Source organism: Chionomys nivalis, chromosome 19, assembly GCF_950005125.1.
Source record: "Chionomys nivalis chromosome 19, mChiNiv1.1, whole genome shotgun sequence".
Taxonomy (NCBI): Eukaryota; Metazoa; Chordata; class Mammalia; order Rodentia; family Cricetidae; genus Chionomys; species Chionomys nivalis.
Genome location: NC_080104.1, coordinates 60,983,557 through 61,002,711, shown reverse-complemented (window position 1 = coordinate 61,002,711; position 19,155 = coordinate 60,983,557). Strand labels below are relative to the sequence as shown.

Below are 19,155 nucleotides of genomic sequence, written 5' to 3'. Positions count from 1 at the left end.
AATTGAACCCAGCTCCTCTGCAAGAGGAACCAGGGCTCTTAACTGCTGAGCCATCTCTCCAGCTCCTCTTTTCTCTTTTTCATTTAAAAATTCATTCTTTTTGGCTCAATTTCTTGGGAAATGATGTGAATATAGTATTTGTACAATTCACCACTGTCTGGCTAAAATTTCATAGCTTTAATTATTTTTTAAAAATTACTTTTAAAGCCGGGTGGTGGTGGCGCACACCTTTAATCCCAGCACTCGGGAGGCAGAGGCAGGCGGATCTCTGTGAGTTCGAGACCAGCCTGGTCTACAAGAGCTAGTTCCAGGACAGGCTCCAAAACCACAGAGAAACCCTGTCTCAAAACAACAACAACAACAAAAAAATTACTTTTAATTGTGGTAAAATATACTTAATGCTGGGTGGTGGTGGCGTATGCCTTTAATCCCAGCACTCGGGAGGGAGAGGCAGGTGGATCTCTGTGAGTTCGAAGCCATCCTGGTCTACAAGAGCTAGTTCCAGGACAGGCTCCAAAGCTACAGAGAAACCCTGTCTCGAAATATATATTATATATATTTACATAACAAAAAAATCTTGCTAGAGCTAGAGAGATGGCTCGGCAGGTAAGAGCACTGACTGCTCTAAGGGCTGGGTTTCCAGTATCCATGGTGGGCGGCTCACATGGCCTATAATTCTCGCGCTGGGGCCCTGCACCCTCTTCTGGCCTCTGTGGGCACCTGCAGTCGTGCACACATCCATACACATAATTAAAAATACATCATCTTTAGTCGGGTGCTGGTAGCACACCCTCAGTCCCAACACAGGGAGGCAGAGGTAGGCGGATCTCTGAGTTCGAGGCCAGCCTGGTCTACAGAGCGAGTTCCTGGACAGCCAGAGCGACACACAGAAACCCTGTCTCAAAAAACCAAAAAAGTCTATAAAAGGAAAAAAAGATCTATGCTCTGTGTGTGCGCGCACACGCTCGCGTGGACACATGTGCTTGTGTATTTGTGTGTTTAGAGGGATGGTCAAGGCTAGTTTTGAATTCTGATCCTTCTGTCCACTCCCCAAGTCACAGACCTGAGCCACCATCATGCCCCACTCTATCTTAACCATTTTCAAGCATTTAGTTTGATGGCATTCCAGATGTCACGGTGCAGCCATTGCTGTCACCCCACTCTCGATTCTGCTTTCTGGCCATGTAGGAACTTCCTATCAGTGGAAACAGTATGTCCTTTTGTGCCCGGTCTGTCACCAACTCTGGCCATTTAGGAACTTCCTGTCAGTGGAAACAGCATGCCCTTTTGTGCCCGGTCTGTCACTTGGCGTGATGTCCTCAAGGTGTAATCAGAGGTTTCTCACCCCGCCCTGTCCTGCTGTTTCTAAATAATCACTCAGAGGCTTAATATGAATTACAAACTGTTTGGCCTATAGTTCAGGCTTCTTATTAACTAGCTCTTAATTTTAAATGAACCCATTTCTATTAATCTATGTATTGCCACGTGGCTGTGGATTTTACTGGTCTGCTAGCGTCTTGTTTCTTGGGTAGCTGTCTGGTGTCTCCCTCGACTCTGTTTTCCCCCTGTATTCAGTTTGGCTTTCCCACCTAGCTATATTCCGCCTCGCTATCGGCCAAAGCAGCCTTTATTATCAGCCAACAAGAGCAGCATATAGTCACAGCATATAGAAGGGTTATAGGTCCATCCGTGTCGTGTGTGTGGTGAGGGCCAGGATATTTGTCGTCTGTCTCTGTCTGTCTCTATCTCATTCTTTCTCCCTGTCTGGGGTTCTGTTTGTTGTGACACAGGTCCTAATTCTGTATTCATGGCTGGTCTTGAACTCATTGTGTAGCCTAGGCTGACCTCCAACTTGGCAGCAATCCCCCTGCCTCAGCCTGTGAACTGCTGGCATCACAACCATGTACCTCCATGCAGAGCTTCCACATTTCCCTCCCTGCTCCTCTCCCTCCCTCCCTCCCTCCCTCCCTCCCTCCCTCCCTCCCTCCCTCCCTCCCTATGGTGCTACAGTCACCTGAAACCATTTTTCTCCCACTGCTGTGTGGCCTCCCTGTGCCTTTCCAACGTGACTTGTTTCGGGGTACCCACCGGGGGCCCCACGGGCTGCTTTCCATCTTTTTGTCCCGTTGCGCTCAGGACACCAGTCCTGTGGTGGTGCCATCCGGGGTGACAGAATGTGGAGAACACCCCGCTTCCATCTGTGTTGTCACTTGTGTGGAGCGGCGGGGCTGCTTCCCACCACCCGGCTAGCTTTACCTGGAATAATTACACGGAAACTGTATTCTTTTAAACACTGCCTGGCCCATTAGTTCCAGCCTCTTATTGGCTAGCTCTCACATCTAGATTAACCCATTTCTAATAATCTGTGTACCACCACGATGTGGTAGCTTACCGGTAAGATCCTAACCTGCGTCTGTGTCGGGTGGGAGAATCATGGCGACTCCTGACTCTTCTTTCTCCCAGCATTCTGTTCTGTTTACTCCGCCTATCTAAATTCTACCCTATCAGAGGCCAAGCAGTTTCTTTATTAATTAACCAATGAAAGCAACAGATAGAAGGATGACCTTCCTCCATCATTTCCCCTTTTTCTGTTTAAACAAAAAAGAAAGGCTTTAACTTTAACATAGTAAAATTACATATAACAAAACAATTATCAAGCAAGAATTACAGTTACAATATTTATATCTACTTTATCTTTTATCATAACTAAGGAAAACTATAACATCTGTTTATTCTTTAACTCCATCAAAGACTCCAGAAGGATATAATATTACCTAAGTAAACAAGAAATAAGAAAACTCTAGAAATGTCAGAGACATCTTGCTGCCTGGACAGTCACCCAAAGTTTCTCTGTACTACGCCCCCTTCCACACCCCACCAGCACAGCAGCCTAAGCACACCACCTTGTCGCCTCCTGCCAGTCGCCTGCGCCTTCGAAGGCTCTGCTTTCCCATCGCTGTACCACAGTTCATGTTCGGGGCCTGTCGGGTGGCTGAGAACTTGTGTTGCCTGCTCTGCCCCCAGCAACACCGCATGCGGCTGTAAACTGTTTTCACACTAAGCCCGGACCCTTCCAGCCGCCCTTCTGTTTTAAAGAAAGGTTTACTTGCTTTATTTAATATGTCTGAGTGTTTCCCTGCATGCATTTCTGTGCCCTGGGAGTGTGCCTGGTACCCAAGAAAGTAAGAAGAGGGCATTCGACCTCTGGAACTGGAGTCACAGATGGTTGTGAGCTGCTGCATGGGTGCTGGAGTCAAAACCGGGTCCCCCTAGGAGCAAGTGTTCTCGAGCCACCTCCAAGCCCCTGGCTACCCAACTTTAAAAGTTCCCCTTCCAAGGCTGGAGAGATGGCTCAGTGGTTAAGGTTACCCAAGTTCAGTTTCCAACAGCCATTGCCTGTAAAGCCAAGGTCAGGGTATCTGATGCTCCAGTTCTGCCCTCCACAGGCACCCCTCACACAGGGCACACACATGCTCATAAATAAAAAAATGTTTAAAACATGCTTATCCCAAGGGCCGAGGATGTGGCTCAGGCAGAGTGTGGGGCCCTGGGTTCCTTCCTGAGAGACGTCACAGAAGAGTGTATTTCTAGGTTTTTCCTGAGACCTCTGGGACCTGCAGTGTTCATAGCTTGAGGCTGCCTCATCCCAGGGACAATTGTGAAGGGTGAATGTGGACAGATGGCTGTAGAACCGCTGTAGCCCCAGGTCCTCCACCTCCTAAGTGCTGGGACTGTGGAACCCAGGCCCTGGGAATGCCTGGAAGCCTCTGCCCTCTGAGTCACACCCCCAGCTCTGCCTGGCCTTCTGCAGCGGGCCGTGCCCTGTGTCCCCTGGACACTCCTCTACCCTCAGCCTTTCCTTGTGGTCTGTGATGCTTGTAGGCTCCTGTCACCTATGCTGTGAGAAGCTTCTGGATCCCTCGGGTTCTGACACATCTGCCTTTGGGCAAAGCACAGTGCACAGAAATTGTCCCATAGGTCCTTGCGGCATAGAGTATGGGTAGGGCTCTGGGGAGGTTCCGTGTAGGACAAATGGACGGACCTCACAGTTTTGGGGGTTTCCAGGGAAGATTCAGGACCAGGGTGTGAAGGTGCCTCACTTCTCCTCTCTTGGGTGCAAAGATGGTTTGTGTCCACACAGGTTCTGACTCTTTAGTGACATGTACCCTTCCTGGGGGCTAGGCAACCATCAGAGTTGGGGAAGGGGCCGGGGATGGCGCACCACTCTTGCAGAGACCGGAGGTCAGTGCCTGTCTCCCATGTCAGGCAGCTCACACCTGCCTGTGACTCCCACTCTAGGGGATCTGACGCCCTCTTCTGGCAGTCTCAGGAACTGCACTCATGTGTAGCCATCCCCTGGGGAATAGATCAGTGTGGAGAGGGGTTTGCCACCAACCCTGACAACAGGGGACCTGGGGTGAGGTGGAGCCTCAGCACGGCCTGGAGAAGCAGGAAGACCCCAGCTGCACCCCAAGGACTGAGCAGAGCCCTCAAACACACGGGGAGCATCTTTGTAGCAGGGCCACCCCTCATGCTGGGGTGCAAGATGGGCTCAGTGCGTAGCCCTGGAGGCCTCTCTGTTTTAGAATCGCTGCTTGCCCCTCTGGTCTCCTCCTCCACAACACTGGCCTCTCCTGACTTTTCTCCTCAACAGTTCCGGGACCTCTGCACCCCATAGGCTGATGGGAGATCAGATCTGCTATAGATCCCCTGATAGCCCGCCCTAACCTCGAGAAGGATGTGGTCATAGGGAGAGCATGATGGGTGAGGGAGGGGGATCCTGTCCTCGTGACTTCCTGTCTCCTGCCCCCACCCCCTGCACTTGGCCCATTCATGTCTTCTGCTGGCCCTGTCCCCAGAGTTTGTAGTCTGATGCTCAGCCCTAGCTGTAGAGGGTTCTTGGGGCAACCGAGGCCAGCTTCCCTCGAGGCTATGACTCTTGCCATGTTGGAGTGTTCACAATGCACAGGGCTGCTGTCTCACACCGCCAGTGTGCACAGCCCATCCGTCCCCGGAGCCCACTCTTCCCCCTCAAACTTCAGGCTCTTCCAGCCGAGGCCTCCTTTAGCTTAGTAGAAATTTAGGATACCGGTTTTTGGAGTTTGGACTTACAGAAGTGACAGGTATTTTGTTTCTTGGCCAAAATGAAAATTTCAGTCGCGATTTCTGTTTCTGGACCTTGATTTCTGTTCTGACCAGATCAAGAGGCCGAGAAGCATAGCTTGTCGTATAAGGGTCCCCAGGGACTGTAGTGTGTGTGGGGGACTCTTATCTGTCATCTGGGGGCAGTGGGAAGAAGCTGAGCAGAACGTGGTGCTGGGAAAACAGTCCAGCCTGGGCGAATGGTCTAGCCTCACCCCAAAGCAGACTGGGGCTGTGAGCTGTCCCTCACACAGTGGGATTGTGTGATGTCCAAGTCAGCTGTGAGGTGGGGTGAGCCAGGGAGGCAGGGCAATCTGGTAAGGAATACGGCAGGAGGAATATCTGTCAACACCTGCAAAAGCCGGCACAGACGGCATGGAGTGAGGCCTTGGAGGTGAAGAACCTGATAGCTTCCCTAGAGGGAAAAGGGAGACCTCACACCCCAGTTTTCTGAGACCTCACCACTGACTCAGCAGAATCCTGGAGGCTCCAATTTCTTTCTTCCTTTCTTCCTTCCTTCCTTTCTTTCTTTCTTTCTTTCTTTCTTTCTTTCTTTCTTTCTTTCTTTCTTTCTTTCTTCTCTCTCTCTCTCTCTCTCTCTCTCTCTCTCTCTCTCTCTCTCCCCCTCTCCCCCTCTCCCCCTCTCCCCCTTTCTCCTTCCCTCCTTTCCTTCTTCCCTTTCCCTCTTCTCCCTCTCCCTCTTTTTTCCTCTTTCTTCTGTTTTTTGAGACCGGGTTTCTCTGTATAACAGTCCTGGGACTCACTTTGTAGACCAGGCTAGCCTTGAACTCACAGAGATTCACTTGTTTCTGCCTCCCGAGTATTGGGATTATAGGTGTACCACCACACCTGGCAAATTTCTTAAGATTTAGTTTTATTTCATGTGTGTGTGTGTTTGCACATGTATGGAGGCCAGAAGGTGTGTGTGTGTGTTTGCACATGTATGGAGGCCAGAAGGTGTGTGTGTGTGTTTGCACATGTATGGAGGCCAGAAGGTGTGTGTGTTTGCACATGTATGGAGGCCAGAAGGTGTGTGTGTGTGTGTGTTTGCACATGTATGGAGGCCAGAAGGTGGCACTTAATATCTTCCTTTTATGCTTTCACCCATTCCTTTGAGGCAGAGGCTCCCCTTGGACCTGGGTCTTGTGTTTCAGCTGTGCTGGAAGGCTCTTCTGTTTCCCCCTGCCTCATGGCTGGGGTTACAGGTGTCTGTGTGGCTGCCCCATTTGTTACATGGGTGCTTGGAGCTGAACTCTAGGCCTCATGAGTGCTCAGCAAGCACCTAAGCTCGGAGCCATGTCTTCAGCCCCTGGGTCTCTAGCTCTGTGCTGTCCCACAGAGTGGGCAGGAGGTGGAGACTGGGGTTCTGCCAGGGAGCTCTGAGTCCCCATCTCTTCCTGTCATACCCAGATTGCCTCTTCAAAGTCTGCCCTATGAACCGCTACTCGGCACAGAAACAGTACTGGAAAGCCAAGCAGACTAAGCAGGACAAAGAGAAGATCGCAGACGTGGTACTGCTGCAGAAGCTGCAGGTGTGTGCATGGGTGCACAGGGACTGGGGCACATGGTACAAGGGCTCACGGGGCTGGGGCACAAGGCAGTGGGGCGCACGGGACTGGGGCATATGGTACAGGGGCTCACGGGGCTGGGGCACAAGGCAGTGGGGCGCACGGGACTGGGGCATAAGGCAGTGGGGTGCACGGGACTGGGGCACGTGCTACGGGGGCTCATGGGGCTGGGGCGCAAGGCAGTGGGGCGCATGGGCCTGGGGCACAAGGCAGTGGGGTGTACGGGACTGGGGCACATGGTACGGGGGCTCATAGGGCTGGGGCACATGGTACAGGGGCGTTAGGGACTGGGTGCATGGCACTGGGTATACGACAGGGCCTCCACTCCTCAGAGTCAGTGGCAGCTTCATGTATGAGATGAGCGTTTTGAAAACCCTAATGGGGAAGACTGGTGTAAAAGTCCACGATTTGGGGCAGACAGGGAGTGGAGTGCCCGTCTAGGAACCCAATGTCTGTATAAATCCTTCCTGCCAGTTCCAAGATGGGCTTAACCCTGTGCCAGGGCACATGACTAGGTAGTTAGATGCGGGCAACCCAAACAACTGTACTCGGACTTACCAGTGGCTCCTGAGGTGGTGGCTCCAGCGAACTTCACCGGAGAACACTGGGTCTCGTCTTAATCTCCCGCTGCTTTATAGAGCTGCAGCCTGAGGCTCTTGGGACCCATCTTCCCATATTGTGGGTCTGGTTGAGCCGAGGCAGCCCCTAGGACTCTGACTCCCCTTCTTGGACACATGCACAGTGCTGTGGCACTGGCCTGGTGGACACACACTCAGAGTGTCCTCTGAGCATAGCTCAGGTGTGGCCCAGTGCGGACATCGCCCGTAGGGGCAGCAGCTGTGGCGAGCCTCTGAGGCCCCTGCCCTGGGGCCGTGGGACTGGAATAGCTAGGTGGACCCCCATCTCATAGCTGTGACCAGGCCGTGGAGGGAGGGCAGAAGGGACTGCCTGAGCTCTGGTCTCAGGGTGGGCTATCCCCGGCTTCCTCTCCCGAGTCAGAGCCTCACACTGTAGCTCATCAAGGGTCTGGGTTGATGGCCCAGTTTATAGGGGCTCCCTTAAGAGGTAATGGAACTTACTTATCCTTGAGGCCATCTGAGCTGGAGCAGCAGGGAAGGGATCCTCTGGAGGGGTCGGGGAGGGATGGCAAGTGGCCTTTGCCCAGCTTAGTCTGAAGAATGGGAGTAAGGAGTAGATACAGGCTAAGTCACTGGATGTGTCAAAGGCTTGAGAGCTCTAGAGCTCAAGGTCCTCGTGGAAGGTCCTTAGGGTGGGATCAGACTTCTCGGCCACGCTGAGCCGTGAGATCGCCGGCTGTCCTCTGCATTTGAGACCTCAGGCCATTGCTTAGTGGGAGGAAGGAGGGCCAAGGATGGGTGGGTGAGTGTGTTTGTGCACGCACACACATGCATGGTGGCGTCATCTTCCTCTGGAGCAGTTTCTGAGCCCCCCCCCCCCCGCCCCATGTCTGCAGCATGCAGCCCAGATGGAGCAGAAGCAGAATGACACGGAGAACAAGAAGGTTCACGGTGACGTGGTCAAGTACGGCAGTGTGATCCAGGTGTGGCCTTGGTGCAGAGCACTCCCTGCCCCCCTGTGTGTGCGCGAGTGTGTGTACAAGTGTGTGTGTGCATATGAGTGTGTGTGTGTGCACAAGTGAATGTGTGTATATGTGTGAGTGAATGTGTGTGTGTGATATTTCCGGTGGATGGCTGCTACCACCTTTTCAACTGCACTTCCATACTGTACTGTGCCCAGGGGAGTGTTTTTTTTTTTAAATATTTATTTATTATGTATACAATATTCTGTCTGTGTGCATGTCTGCAGGCCAGAAGTGGGCACCAGACCTCTTTATAGATGGTTGTGAGCCACCATGTGGTTGCCGGGAATTGAACTCAGGACCTTTGGAAGAGCAGGCAATGCTCTTAACCACTGAGCCATCTCTCCAGTCCCCCCCAGGGGAGTGTTTTTAACTCAGGGTTATGAGCACATACTTAGCTAGGCTCTGATCTCAATAGTGTGGTGACCTCAGACAAATTCCTTAACTCCCTGTTTACTTCACTGGTGAACAGGCCAGTCGGGCTGGAGATGGCTCAGAGGATGGGAGCACTTGCTGCTCTTGCAGAGGACCCAAGTTAGATTTCCAGCTACCACATGGGGCTGCCTAACTCCAGTTCTAGGGGATCCAGTGCCCTCTTCTGGCCTCTGTGGGTACTGCATGCTACTGCATGCACACAATGCATATACATACACACAGGAAATACCTTTCTACACATAAAATAAAAATAAATCTTAAAGCAGGCCAGTGATAGCGTTTGTTAGATCACGGAGGTGACGTGGAAACAAAAGCAGACAGGCACCTTCAGAAGCAGAATTGTTCCTTTAACTCTAACTTCTGAAGTCTCTAGAAGTCTGTACAGTGTGCTTGGGCTTCAGATGGAAAGGGGCTGGGAGGTTTCATCTGCACGTCAGTTCCCCTGCCATCTCAGAGTGTAGATGCCACTGGGAGATATGCCGATGCTCTAACCAGAGGCCTCTGGGACCCTAACAGTCCACAGCTTTTCTGTGCCAAGCCTCTCAGCCCACCTGAGACTTTAACCCTTCATTGTTTGCCTGTGGGATTGTAAGATTCTGTGTAAGATTAGCTAGGGCTGTAGATGGAGTTTACTTGGTAGAGTGCTTGCCTGGCGAGCGCAGAGCCCGGGCTAAACCCTGGAGTCTCATAAACGGGGCAGGTGGATCTCTGCAGACCAGCACTGAGGGGCGCAGGCAGGAGGGTCAGAACTCCCAGACATCCTGGACTGTGTCTGAGAAGCGATGACACCAGTTAAAATGTGCATAATTTGTTTCTTCGTGGAGGTGCGTGCTTGGCGGGTCGTCTCCTGCTGAGCTTCACTTTGACCTGGCATGCAGTTTTGAGACGAGTTGCTTCTCTGTGACAAGGTGTGTGTGTGTCGATGCGTGTCAGCCTGCGACAGTGTGTCTGACGTCCTGTGTGACCTCCTCCCTGAGGGCCTGGCCTCACTCCCTCCGCACCTCTGCCTCAGCTCCTTCACATGAAAAGCAACAAGTACCTGACCGTGAACAAGCGGCTGCCGGCGCTGCTGGAGAAAAATGCCATGCGGGTGACGCTGGATGCTACAGGCAATGAGGGCTCCTGGCTCTTCATCCAGCCCTTCTGGAAGCTGCGGAGCAATGGGGACAATGTGAGCACAAGACCAGGGCAGGAGGGGGCTGGGCAGAGGTGTGGCCCACCCTCCAGAGGGATCGCATGACTGAGCAGAGGGCGGAGACCCTGCTGGAAAACGCTTTAATCTTCTTGCCTCACTTTGTCCTGTCCCAAAGGTGGTTGTGGGGGACAAGGTGATCCTGAATCCTGTCAACGCAGGGCAGCCTCTACATGCCAGCAATTATGAGCTTAGTGACAATGCTGGCTGCAAGGAGGTGAGCAGGACGAGGGGCGTGTCCTGGGGTTGAGCCAGATCCCCGGCTGTGTGTGTGTGTATGTATGTGGCCCTCCCTGCACATCTCTGCCTCTGGTGCTGGCCGGAACCCTGGGCCTCACTGCTTCCCTGCTCTGCCTCCCAGTGTTCAGTCTCATCCTTCACCCCATTGGCCAGTTGCCACAAGGGTCCTGGCTAGGTCTGGCATCTTGGCTTCGGGAAGCACCCAGAGCCACAACAGGAGCTGGGCTGGCTTCCCCCTCTCCCTTCCCCTCTCCCTCCCCCCCCCCTTGGTCTTCAGCGCTGGCCATGGTTGGCAGCTGGCAGACCAGCTGTGTCACCAGCCTGCCTCCCCCCCCCCCCCCCCGCAGGTCAACTCTGTCAACTGCAATACCAGCTGGAAGATCAATCTATTCATGCAGTTCCGGGACCACCTGGAGGAGGTGTTGAAGGGGGTAAGTTCGAGTCCCTCCCAGCAGGCCCCTTTCTCTCGCTGTCAAATGACAGCTCTGTTCCCTTCAGCTTCCCTCTGCCCCCAGAAGTCCCCCATGTGTCCAGCTGTCTCATCCCCTCTTGGCTCTCCTCCTTTTCTTCTCTTGCAGAGGGACATCAGAGACCTCCCTACCCTGTCTTCCACCTCAGGGTGGCCACATCCGTGGAGCACCCTTTCCTGTCTCTGACTTTTACTCTGTGGGCCCCTTATTGTGCCCTGAGCTTTCTTTGGCAAGAAAAGGCTGCTCCTGCCTGCTGCCAGGAGTCAGTGCCTGCCCACCTGCCATGGGGGTCGGTGCCTCTTCCCTGTCTCCAGACATGCCAGTGTGTACACTGGGAGAGGAGGTGGCCGCCAGGCCGGGGAGGGGCTGGCCCAACAGGCAGAGCAGCCAGTGCCCCTGTAGTGAATACTGAGGCACAGGGGAGAATGTCTGAGAATCTAAAAGCCGAGCTTCTGATGGAGAGGCAGTTTAGGGGTGGGGTAACGAAGAGTGAGGCACCCCAGCTAGAATAGTCTTGGGTGTGAGGGTGTGAGGCCTCAAAGCAGGTACCATGAGGAGGCCAGCCTGCTCCCTGCTCAGAAGCCCCAGGGGCGCCCTTCACCCCTTTTCTTCCAAGATGCCTCCCTCATCGCTCTGATTGCCCCGGCTGCCCCCATCAGCCTGGGTTGCTCAAAGGCTTTCTCCCTCTATTCACGGAACCTTCATGTTGTCCAGGCGTCAGCCAGAGTCCAGCCCAGGTGCCCCTCCCCAAAGCTGCCCAGTGACACATGCTAGTCCCTGCTCTGGGTAGCGTGTATTAGACAAGCTCGCTTCGGGCCCCTCTCCGCCATTCCCTGTGAGATCTGGCGAGGCTGTCATGGTGTTGGGGTTAGGCTCCAGGCAGGCTTAGAAGCAAGGCACTCTCCTCAAAGCCCGTCTGTTTGTGCCTTCCCTGCACTGGCCACACAGTGTCTCTGGGTTCTGCTGTAGGGACTGATGCAGTCTGGGTGCGGATGCATAGCTCATTTCCATGTCCACCCGAGGGTCCCCTGAGCACTGCGTCTAGAGCCAGGTTCAATGCAGGAAGACAGAGAGTTGCCATTAGATGATCGTGGGATGACAGCCATGCTCCGAGAACCTGCTGAGTGGCTGCCGCAGGGGGAGCAAGTGTGAAGGCGGGACTAAGGTGTGGGCCCTGGGACTGAGGCAGGGACTCTCCCACTTGCTCTGGGCTGGGCTGCGTGGCTCTTGGCAGGATGCCTCCCTTCTCTGCCTGGGTAGCGCAGTGGTACTCCAGTACTCCATCAAAACTTGTGATCGTTTCTGCCGAAACCAGAGTGGCTCCATTCTGTAGAAGGCACAGCTGAGGCTCATAGACAAATAAGGAATATATCAGGCCAGGCGGTGGTGGTGGTGGCTCACACCTTTAATCCTAGCACTTGGGAGGCAGAGGCAGGCTGATCTTTGTGAGTTTGAGGCCAACCTGGTCTATAAGAGCTAGTTCCAGGACAGGCTTAAAAAACTACAGAAAAACCCTATCTTGAGCCCCCCCCCCCAAAAAAAATCCCACCCCTCATAGCATGGGGCAGCAAGATTTTGTCTAAGATCTAGAGGTGAACAAGCCATGGCTACCACCCTCCAGCTGCCACAGAGAGTAAAAGGAGCGGGGGTGGGGGGGTGGGGGGGTGGGGGGGTGGGGTGGGGGGTGTTGGAGGGAGGGGGTGGCCCTAGGCTGGGAGCCTGAGAGCAGGACTCCTTCCTGCCTTCCTGACAGAGGCATTTGGAGGTGCCAGGAGGGAGGAGGTGCCAGGAGCGAGGAGGTGCCAGGAGGGTTTGGAGTACAGAAACGTCTGACCCCGCCCCCACCCCGCCCCCAGGGAGACGTGGTGCGGCTGTTCCATGCGGAGCAGGAGAAGTTCCTCACCTGCGACGAGTACAAGGGCAAGCTGCAGGTGTTCCTGCGAACCACGCTGCGCCAGTCGGCCACCTCAGCCACCAGCTCCAACGCACTCTGGGAGGTGGAGGTCAGAGCCCGCACTGTGTTCGCTTCCCGGTACCCGCGAGGGTGGAATGTCTGTCCCATCCTTCCCCTGGCCCCATGATCGCCAAGAGGCCGGGGAGGACTGGGCACTTTGATCCCCACAGGCCTCCCAGGGTCTGGGCTTCCCTTTCAGTCCTGGTCCCTCCTCCCCACCTCACCCTTACCTGTCCCCAGGTGGTCCACCATGACCCGTGCCGAGGAGGAGCGGGACACTGGAACGGTCTGTACCGGTTCAAGCACCTGGCCACAGGCAACTATCTGGCTGCTGAGGTGAGCGAGGGGTGGAGTGGGCATGGCATCTGTGTGTTCTGGGGACACGGGAAGCATGTGCACGCTTGCTCACACATGGGCATGGCGTCTGTGTGTGCCAGGGACACAGGGAGCATGTGCACCTTGCTCATGTGTGGACATGGCATCTGTGTGTGCCGGGGACACAGGAAGCATGCATATGCTTGCTCACACATGAACATGGCATGTGTGTGTGTGCTGGGACACAAGGAGCATGTTCACGCTTGCTCACACGTGGGCATGGCATCTGTGTGTGCCTGGACACAGGGAGCATGTGCACCTTGCTCATGTGTGTGCCTATGGAGAAGGGACCATGAGAGGCTCTCTGCACAGCTCCTCCAGGAGTCATGTGGCCTGGGCTAACCATCTTGGGGTGCCTTCTGGGTTTGATCCTGTGTTTGGGGGTGTGTGTGCTGATAGCATAGTAATCCCCCTCACCTTGCACCTCTGTTCAGGAAAACCCCAGCTACAAAGGCGATGCCTCAGATCCCAAAGCAGCAGGACCGGTGAGGAGTGGAGCAGGGCGGCTGCCTGGGCTGGGGGAGGGGGGTAGTGGCGGGGTGAGGGGGGTGGCGGTAGTGGTGTGGGACAGGAGGCAAGGCCAAGCAACCTGGGAAATAGGTGGGATCTCGCCTGACCCGGGGGTCCTCCTCCCAGGGGGCCCAGGGCCGCACAGGCCGCAGGAACGCAGGCGAGAAGATCAAGTACCGCCTGGTAGCCGTGCCACACGGCAACGACATTGCCTCTCTGTTTGAGTTGGACCCCACCACGCTGCAGAAAACGGACTCCTTCGTGCCCCGGTAGGTGTGCGCCATCTGCCTGAGGCCCTTTGTTCCTGGGACCTCTTGGGTCTGCCGTTCTGAGAGCTGTTTGTGGCTTGTGTGCAGGCACAGCCTCCTTTGCTGTGCTGGGGTCTGCCCTGTCTTTATTACAGAGCTGCTTCTCAGCCTCTTGGCCCAGTCCAGCAGGCGCTCGAGTGCTGTGGGAGGTCCTTCTGTATATGTGTTGCTTTTACTGGTTAATGAATAAAGCTGCTTTGGCCTATGGCAGGCAGAGTAGAGCCAGGCTGCAAGGTGTATATATAGAGAGTAGGTGGAGTCAGGGAGATGCCATGTAGCTACTGAAGGAGACAGACAGCCCAGAAACTTATCAGTAAGCCACAGCCTTGTGGTAATATACAGATTAATAGAAATGGGTTAATTTAAGATGTAAGAGTTAGTTAATAAGAAGCCTGAGCTAAGAGGCTGAACAGTGTTGTAGTTAATAGTTTCTATGTGATTATTCAGGTCTAGGCAGCTGGGAATGAAAGAGCACCCTCTGATTGTACTCGAGCACAAAGAGTGAACTGGTCTGTCGCAGCCAGGCACCTGGAGAACCCAGATGCTGTCTGGGAGGTCAGACTGCCACGCCTGTAAGGTCCCACCAACCCTGAGAATGTAGGCTGTCACATTCCTGTGACCGAGGCTGAGGCTTGGCTGGTAGAAGGCACGAAGGCCTGGGCTCAGTATCTAGCACTGTGTAGACCGGGGCATCGGCTCACACCTGTGATTCCGGCATGCCGGAGATGGGGGCAGGAGGACAGTCTTATTCTCCTCTACTATGTACGTAGTGAGCTTGAAGCCAGGGCTGCAGGAGAAATGAAGAAAATATCACAGGGGTGTAGAGATGGCTCTGCGGATAAAGCACTTTCTGTCCAAGCATGAGGACCAGAGTCCGGATGCCCAAAACCCACGTGAACGCTGGGTGGGAGTGAGGCCTGCTGACTGGGAATCTCCATAGTTGGCACGGCTAGCTAGATGCTGCAACGTGTCGCATTCCTGGTTCAACAAGAGACCCTGCCTCCATATAAAAGATGGCGGGCGGTGGAGGAAATGGCCTGATGCTAACTTCCAGTTCTGAGCACACACATGCACTCAAGTCTGTACACACATGTGCATGCCTCGAAGCAAAAAAATCCCGAGTCATCCGGGCCTCAGTGTTTTCTGGCCATGAGACCTCAGGTAGATGTGTCCACCATGCTGCCTCATTCTGCCATCTGTAAAGGGGAACAGCAAGGTCTGTCACTAGGATTTCTGGGGAATAATGGAGGAACCGTTAGCCCCTAGTCTCTAACCTGACACTTCCTGGGGGCTTGGTTTATTCAGGTGAATGCTGGCCCCTTGCCCATCAGCACACATTGGTTTAGGGGTACACCACAGTAGGGCCAGGGCTCACCCATCCTCAGTACCCACGCTGTGGAGGTGCGGCGTGCACACCATGGAGAGCAGAGCAAGCGGATGGTATTGGGGACTGGTGAGCTGAGAGTGCCTGCCGTCTGTGGCACCCTCCCTCACTGGCTCTGTGTCCTCTCACCAGGAACTCCTATGTGCGGCTGCGGCACCTCTGCACCAACACATGGATCCAGAGCACCAATGCGCCCATCGACGTGGAAGAGGAGAGGCCTATCCGGCTCATGGTGCGGAACCTCATGGTGGGGCTGGGTCCTGCTGGAGGGTCCCTGGCATCCTGCTGACCCTTGTCTCTACAGCTGGGCACGTGCCCCACCAAGGAAGACAAGGAGGCCTTTGCCATTGTGTCGGTGCCCGTGTCTGAGATTCGTGACCTGGACTTTGCCAATGATGCCAGCTCCATGCTGGCCAGCGCTGTGGAGAAACTCAATGATGGCTTCATCAGCCAGAACGACCGCAGGTGTGTTGGGAGCAGGATTTCTTGGACCCAAATCACAACATGGAAAGTTACTATTTGTTATGAATGTGTGGTCCTATCTTAGGCTTCTCGTACTAGCTCTTGTGACTTTAACCTCTTTCTCTTCATCTGTTTTGTCTCATGTCCTTTCCTGGCCTCAGATGTCTTCCTCTCTTTCTCCCTAGTTCTCTTTTGAGCCTCGATTCCTCCTATTTATTCTCTCTGCCCAACAGCCCCACCTATCTATCCCTCTACTGGCTAGCTATTGGCTGTTCAGCTTTTTATTAGACCAATCAGGTGCCTTAGGCAGGCAACACATTTTTACACAATTAGACAAATGCAGCATAAACAAATTAATACATTTTTACATAGTTAAAGAAATACTCTTCAACATAAACAAATGTAATCTAGTCTTCGACTCCATCAAAGACCCCAGAAGGATATATTACCTGGTAAACAGGAAGTGCAGTGCAAGCAACTTCCAAAACTATAGAAATCACAGAGACAGCTGGCTGCCTGGACAGTCACACAAGGTTCCTTTGCAGCATTGGGGCGTCCATCTTTGGCCTACAGGCCTAGGATATTTGAGACTTTTTTATGAAGCAGGAATTATGAAGGACTGTCAGCCTTGTTTTGGCAAAGTTTGACATCTTTTTCCTTTGTGTCCTGCCTGTCCAGTTTGTACAGCATACTGTCAGCAGTCAAGGCAAGGACAGTTGTGTTGCAGATGTTGAGGTGTGGGTGTATGGGTTCACATGGGTCTGTGAAATTAAGACTCAGAGACACTTTGGGAATGAATTTAGCCTTAGTAACCAACCGCAGGGGTCCCCAGCCTCAGTGAACTGAAGCACTTTTCCTTGCCCGGGACATTTTTACTTTTCCCATATTTACACTTCTGCCAGTTGATTTCCCTATGCTCAAAACAACCTGAATGAAGCTTCCAAACCCACAATGCCTGGTGGGAACACCTTCTTCAGGAGGTACAGTGGTTTTCCGGGTTGCCCCTAATCAAGTTTTGCATAGGCTTTGTATCCATGGGAAACCTTCAGACAAGATTCACACAGGGCAACAAAAGGTATCAGTAACACAAGGATGGATTAGGGCTGTGTGCTAACTCCAGAGCTAGGCCAGGTATGGCCCAGTGTGGATTGGTGCTAGTTGCTAAATCTCTGGTGCCAGACTAGCAGGAAATTCTGCAACACAGTTTCTTGTCCAAATGGCTGGCCTTGCCACAGTGATGCTCATCATCCTTTTTTCCCTTAAGATTTATTTATTATGTGTATAGTGTTCTGCCTGCATGTATGCCCACATGCCAGAAGAGGGCACCAGTTCTCATTACAAATGGTTGTGAGTCACCATGTGGTTGCTGAAAATTGAACTCAGGACCTCTGGAATAGTAGCCAGTGCTCTTAACCGCTGATCCCTCTCTCCAGCCCACCCATCATTCTTTCTGAAGTAAATTGGTACTGTCAGGAGCAGACATGTCTCACTGTCACGAAAAGCCATGTTATTAAACATCTTAAATGCCATATTCTGTAGTTCTCTGAAGCATTTGAAGATCACCTATCTAAAATATATATGTTTAACCTTGAAAACATACCTAATATAACTACAAGTTTGATTATTATAGATGACTAACTACTAACCTGAATTTTTAATTATACATTACATTTTTAAATGAGCTGGCATGGACCCAATACCCTGGAGTAGAAACATACAGCATAACAAAAGTAACTTTAAATTTATATCAATATACCAAAACCCATACCAATGTAAAAAATTTGAGGTTAATGTTATCTTTTTATTCTATATTCCTATACCCCCCTAAAAACAATCACAAACATTATATCCCCTCAAATGACCAAAACCCGCCCACTTTACCTCTTGGGAATGTGGGTGTCGTGTTCTCTAGACTGCTTCCTGTTTTCTGAGGGCAGTGACATCTTTAGGGGACCCTGAGAAGACTGAGATAATGGTCAGGCCCTAGGAAAACTAGTTGTAACATTTGCTGTCAGTCTCAGAACTGTGGCCATGCAGAGGCTCTGTAAATAGGTCATCTGTCTTGTAGTTGCTTGGTTTATTTCTTTAATAATCTTTAATAATATTTCTTGGTTTAATCTGTAGCCAAGATTTTCAGGAGGCCCCCCCCCCCCCATCTAACCTGGTCTCTGTTAACTTGAAGGAATCCACAGGGTTTTGTTTACCTCTCCTCCAACACAGTATGTTTTCTGAATTCCATTTTAAAGTTAAGACATCCTTAAAGTATCTAGGCTGGTTTCATTCAGCAGTTCCTTTTACAATCACAACACCACACAGGATCCAGACTCCTTGTGTATTTCCCATCTTCACGTGGCTTCTTTCTTTTAGATTACTTACTCTTTAAAGAGTATTATTTTTAAACATTTTTCCTGTGCCTGTCTGTACCCATTTTCTCCTTTCTTAAGCCTACACACATTTTTAAGCAAACTGTAACCTGTTCAGAGGTTTTTTTCTGTCTGGACCTGTCTTTACTGTGTGTCTCTAGCTGTAACATGAACGGGGGTCCTGTTTGTTGTTGTTGGGGGGGGCGCCATTTTGTAACATGGAGGGCCAGGCCCTCTTGTTGTTTGTGGTTTTTGTCCCGCCCAGTATCCCACAACTGTTTATCCCCAAAGAAAATCACACATAGGTCTCCATAAATTATAAGCTGATTGGCCCATTAGCTCTAGCCTCTCACTGGCTAACTCTCACATCTTGATTAACCCATTTTTCTGATCTATGTTAGCCATGTGGCTCAGTACCTTTTTTCAGTGGGACAGATCACATCCTGATGCTTCGGTGATCTGGGCAGGAGTGGGAGGAATCGACTTCCTCCTTCCCAGAATTCTCCTGTTCTCATTACACCATTTCTACTTCCTGTCTCCTTTTCCCACCTATATTTCCTGCCTGGCCAATCAGCATTTATTTATGACATGATTGACAGAATACAGACAATTCTCCCACACCATCTAGCCTTTTCTGACCACATAAGCCAAACCTTAAACTGCTAAGTGGCAACTAGGCCCTCTGCCGCGGCTGTGGTGTCTGGTTCTGCCTCCTCCCCCCCTTCTTGGGTCCATGAGAGCCAGTCTAATGCCAGTGTGTCTGTCTGGTCGAGAGCTTCATCTAACCTGATTGCCCCAGTTCTAGGAAGCTGGTGCCCACATTGTGGCGGGCATTTTTACTTAGCTTTTTGTTTTTACTTAACATGCTGGCTGCTCGAGTGCTTGCTGTATGGCAGAGCCCCTCAAAGGATCCATATCCATTTTTGATTTTTGTTTTTGTTCTTTTTCCTAGCTTTCTCAGGCTATATGCGGAAATTTGGGCCCCATGTTGGACACCATATATAGTAGGCTTTATCTTTGGGCCACCAACCAGCTCCCATATATAGACACTGAGACTTCTTATTAGTTATGAAAGCTCCGCCTTAGCTTAGGCTTGTCCCACTAGCTCTTATAGCTTAATCTAACCTGTTTCTCTTCATCTGCGTTTTGCCT

General features: G+C 52.2%; 1 protein-coding gene across 5 annotated transcripts in view; it reads left to right on the top strand.

Moving 5' to 3' along the window:
* Positions 1–19,155, top strand: part of Itpr3 (inositol 1,4,5-trisphosphate receptor type 3) — a 69,143-nt gene that overhangs the window by 20,282 nt on the left and 29,706 nt on the right. For all 5 annotated transcript variants that reach the window (XR_009055613.1, XM_057751199.1, XM_057751200.1 and 2 more), the window contains exons 3-13: positions 6,553–6,674; positions 8,185–8,271; positions 9,758–9,916; positions 10,056–10,154; positions 10,525–10,608; positions 12,504–12,650; positions 12,842–12,937; positions 13,411–13,461; positions 13,613–13,755; positions 15,311–15,410; positions 15,483–15,643. Coding sequence is in view for 4 of the 5 variants with exons in the window: in XM_057751199.1 (XP_057607182.1) it covers positions 6,553–6,674; positions 8,185–8,271; positions 9,758–9,916; positions 10,056–10,154; positions 10,525–10,608; positions 12,504–12,650; positions 12,842–12,937; positions 13,411–13,461; positions 13,613–13,755; positions 15,311–15,410; positions 15,483–15,643 (1,249 nt within the window). In the remaining variant the exon portion in view is untranslated. The remainder of the gene's footprint in view (positions 1–6,552; positions 6,675–8,184; positions 8,272–9,757; positions 9,917–10,055; positions 10,155–10,524; positions 10,609–12,503; positions 12,651–12,841; positions 12,938–13,410; positions 13,462–13,612; positions 13,756–15,310; positions 15,411–15,482; positions 15,644–19,155) is intronic.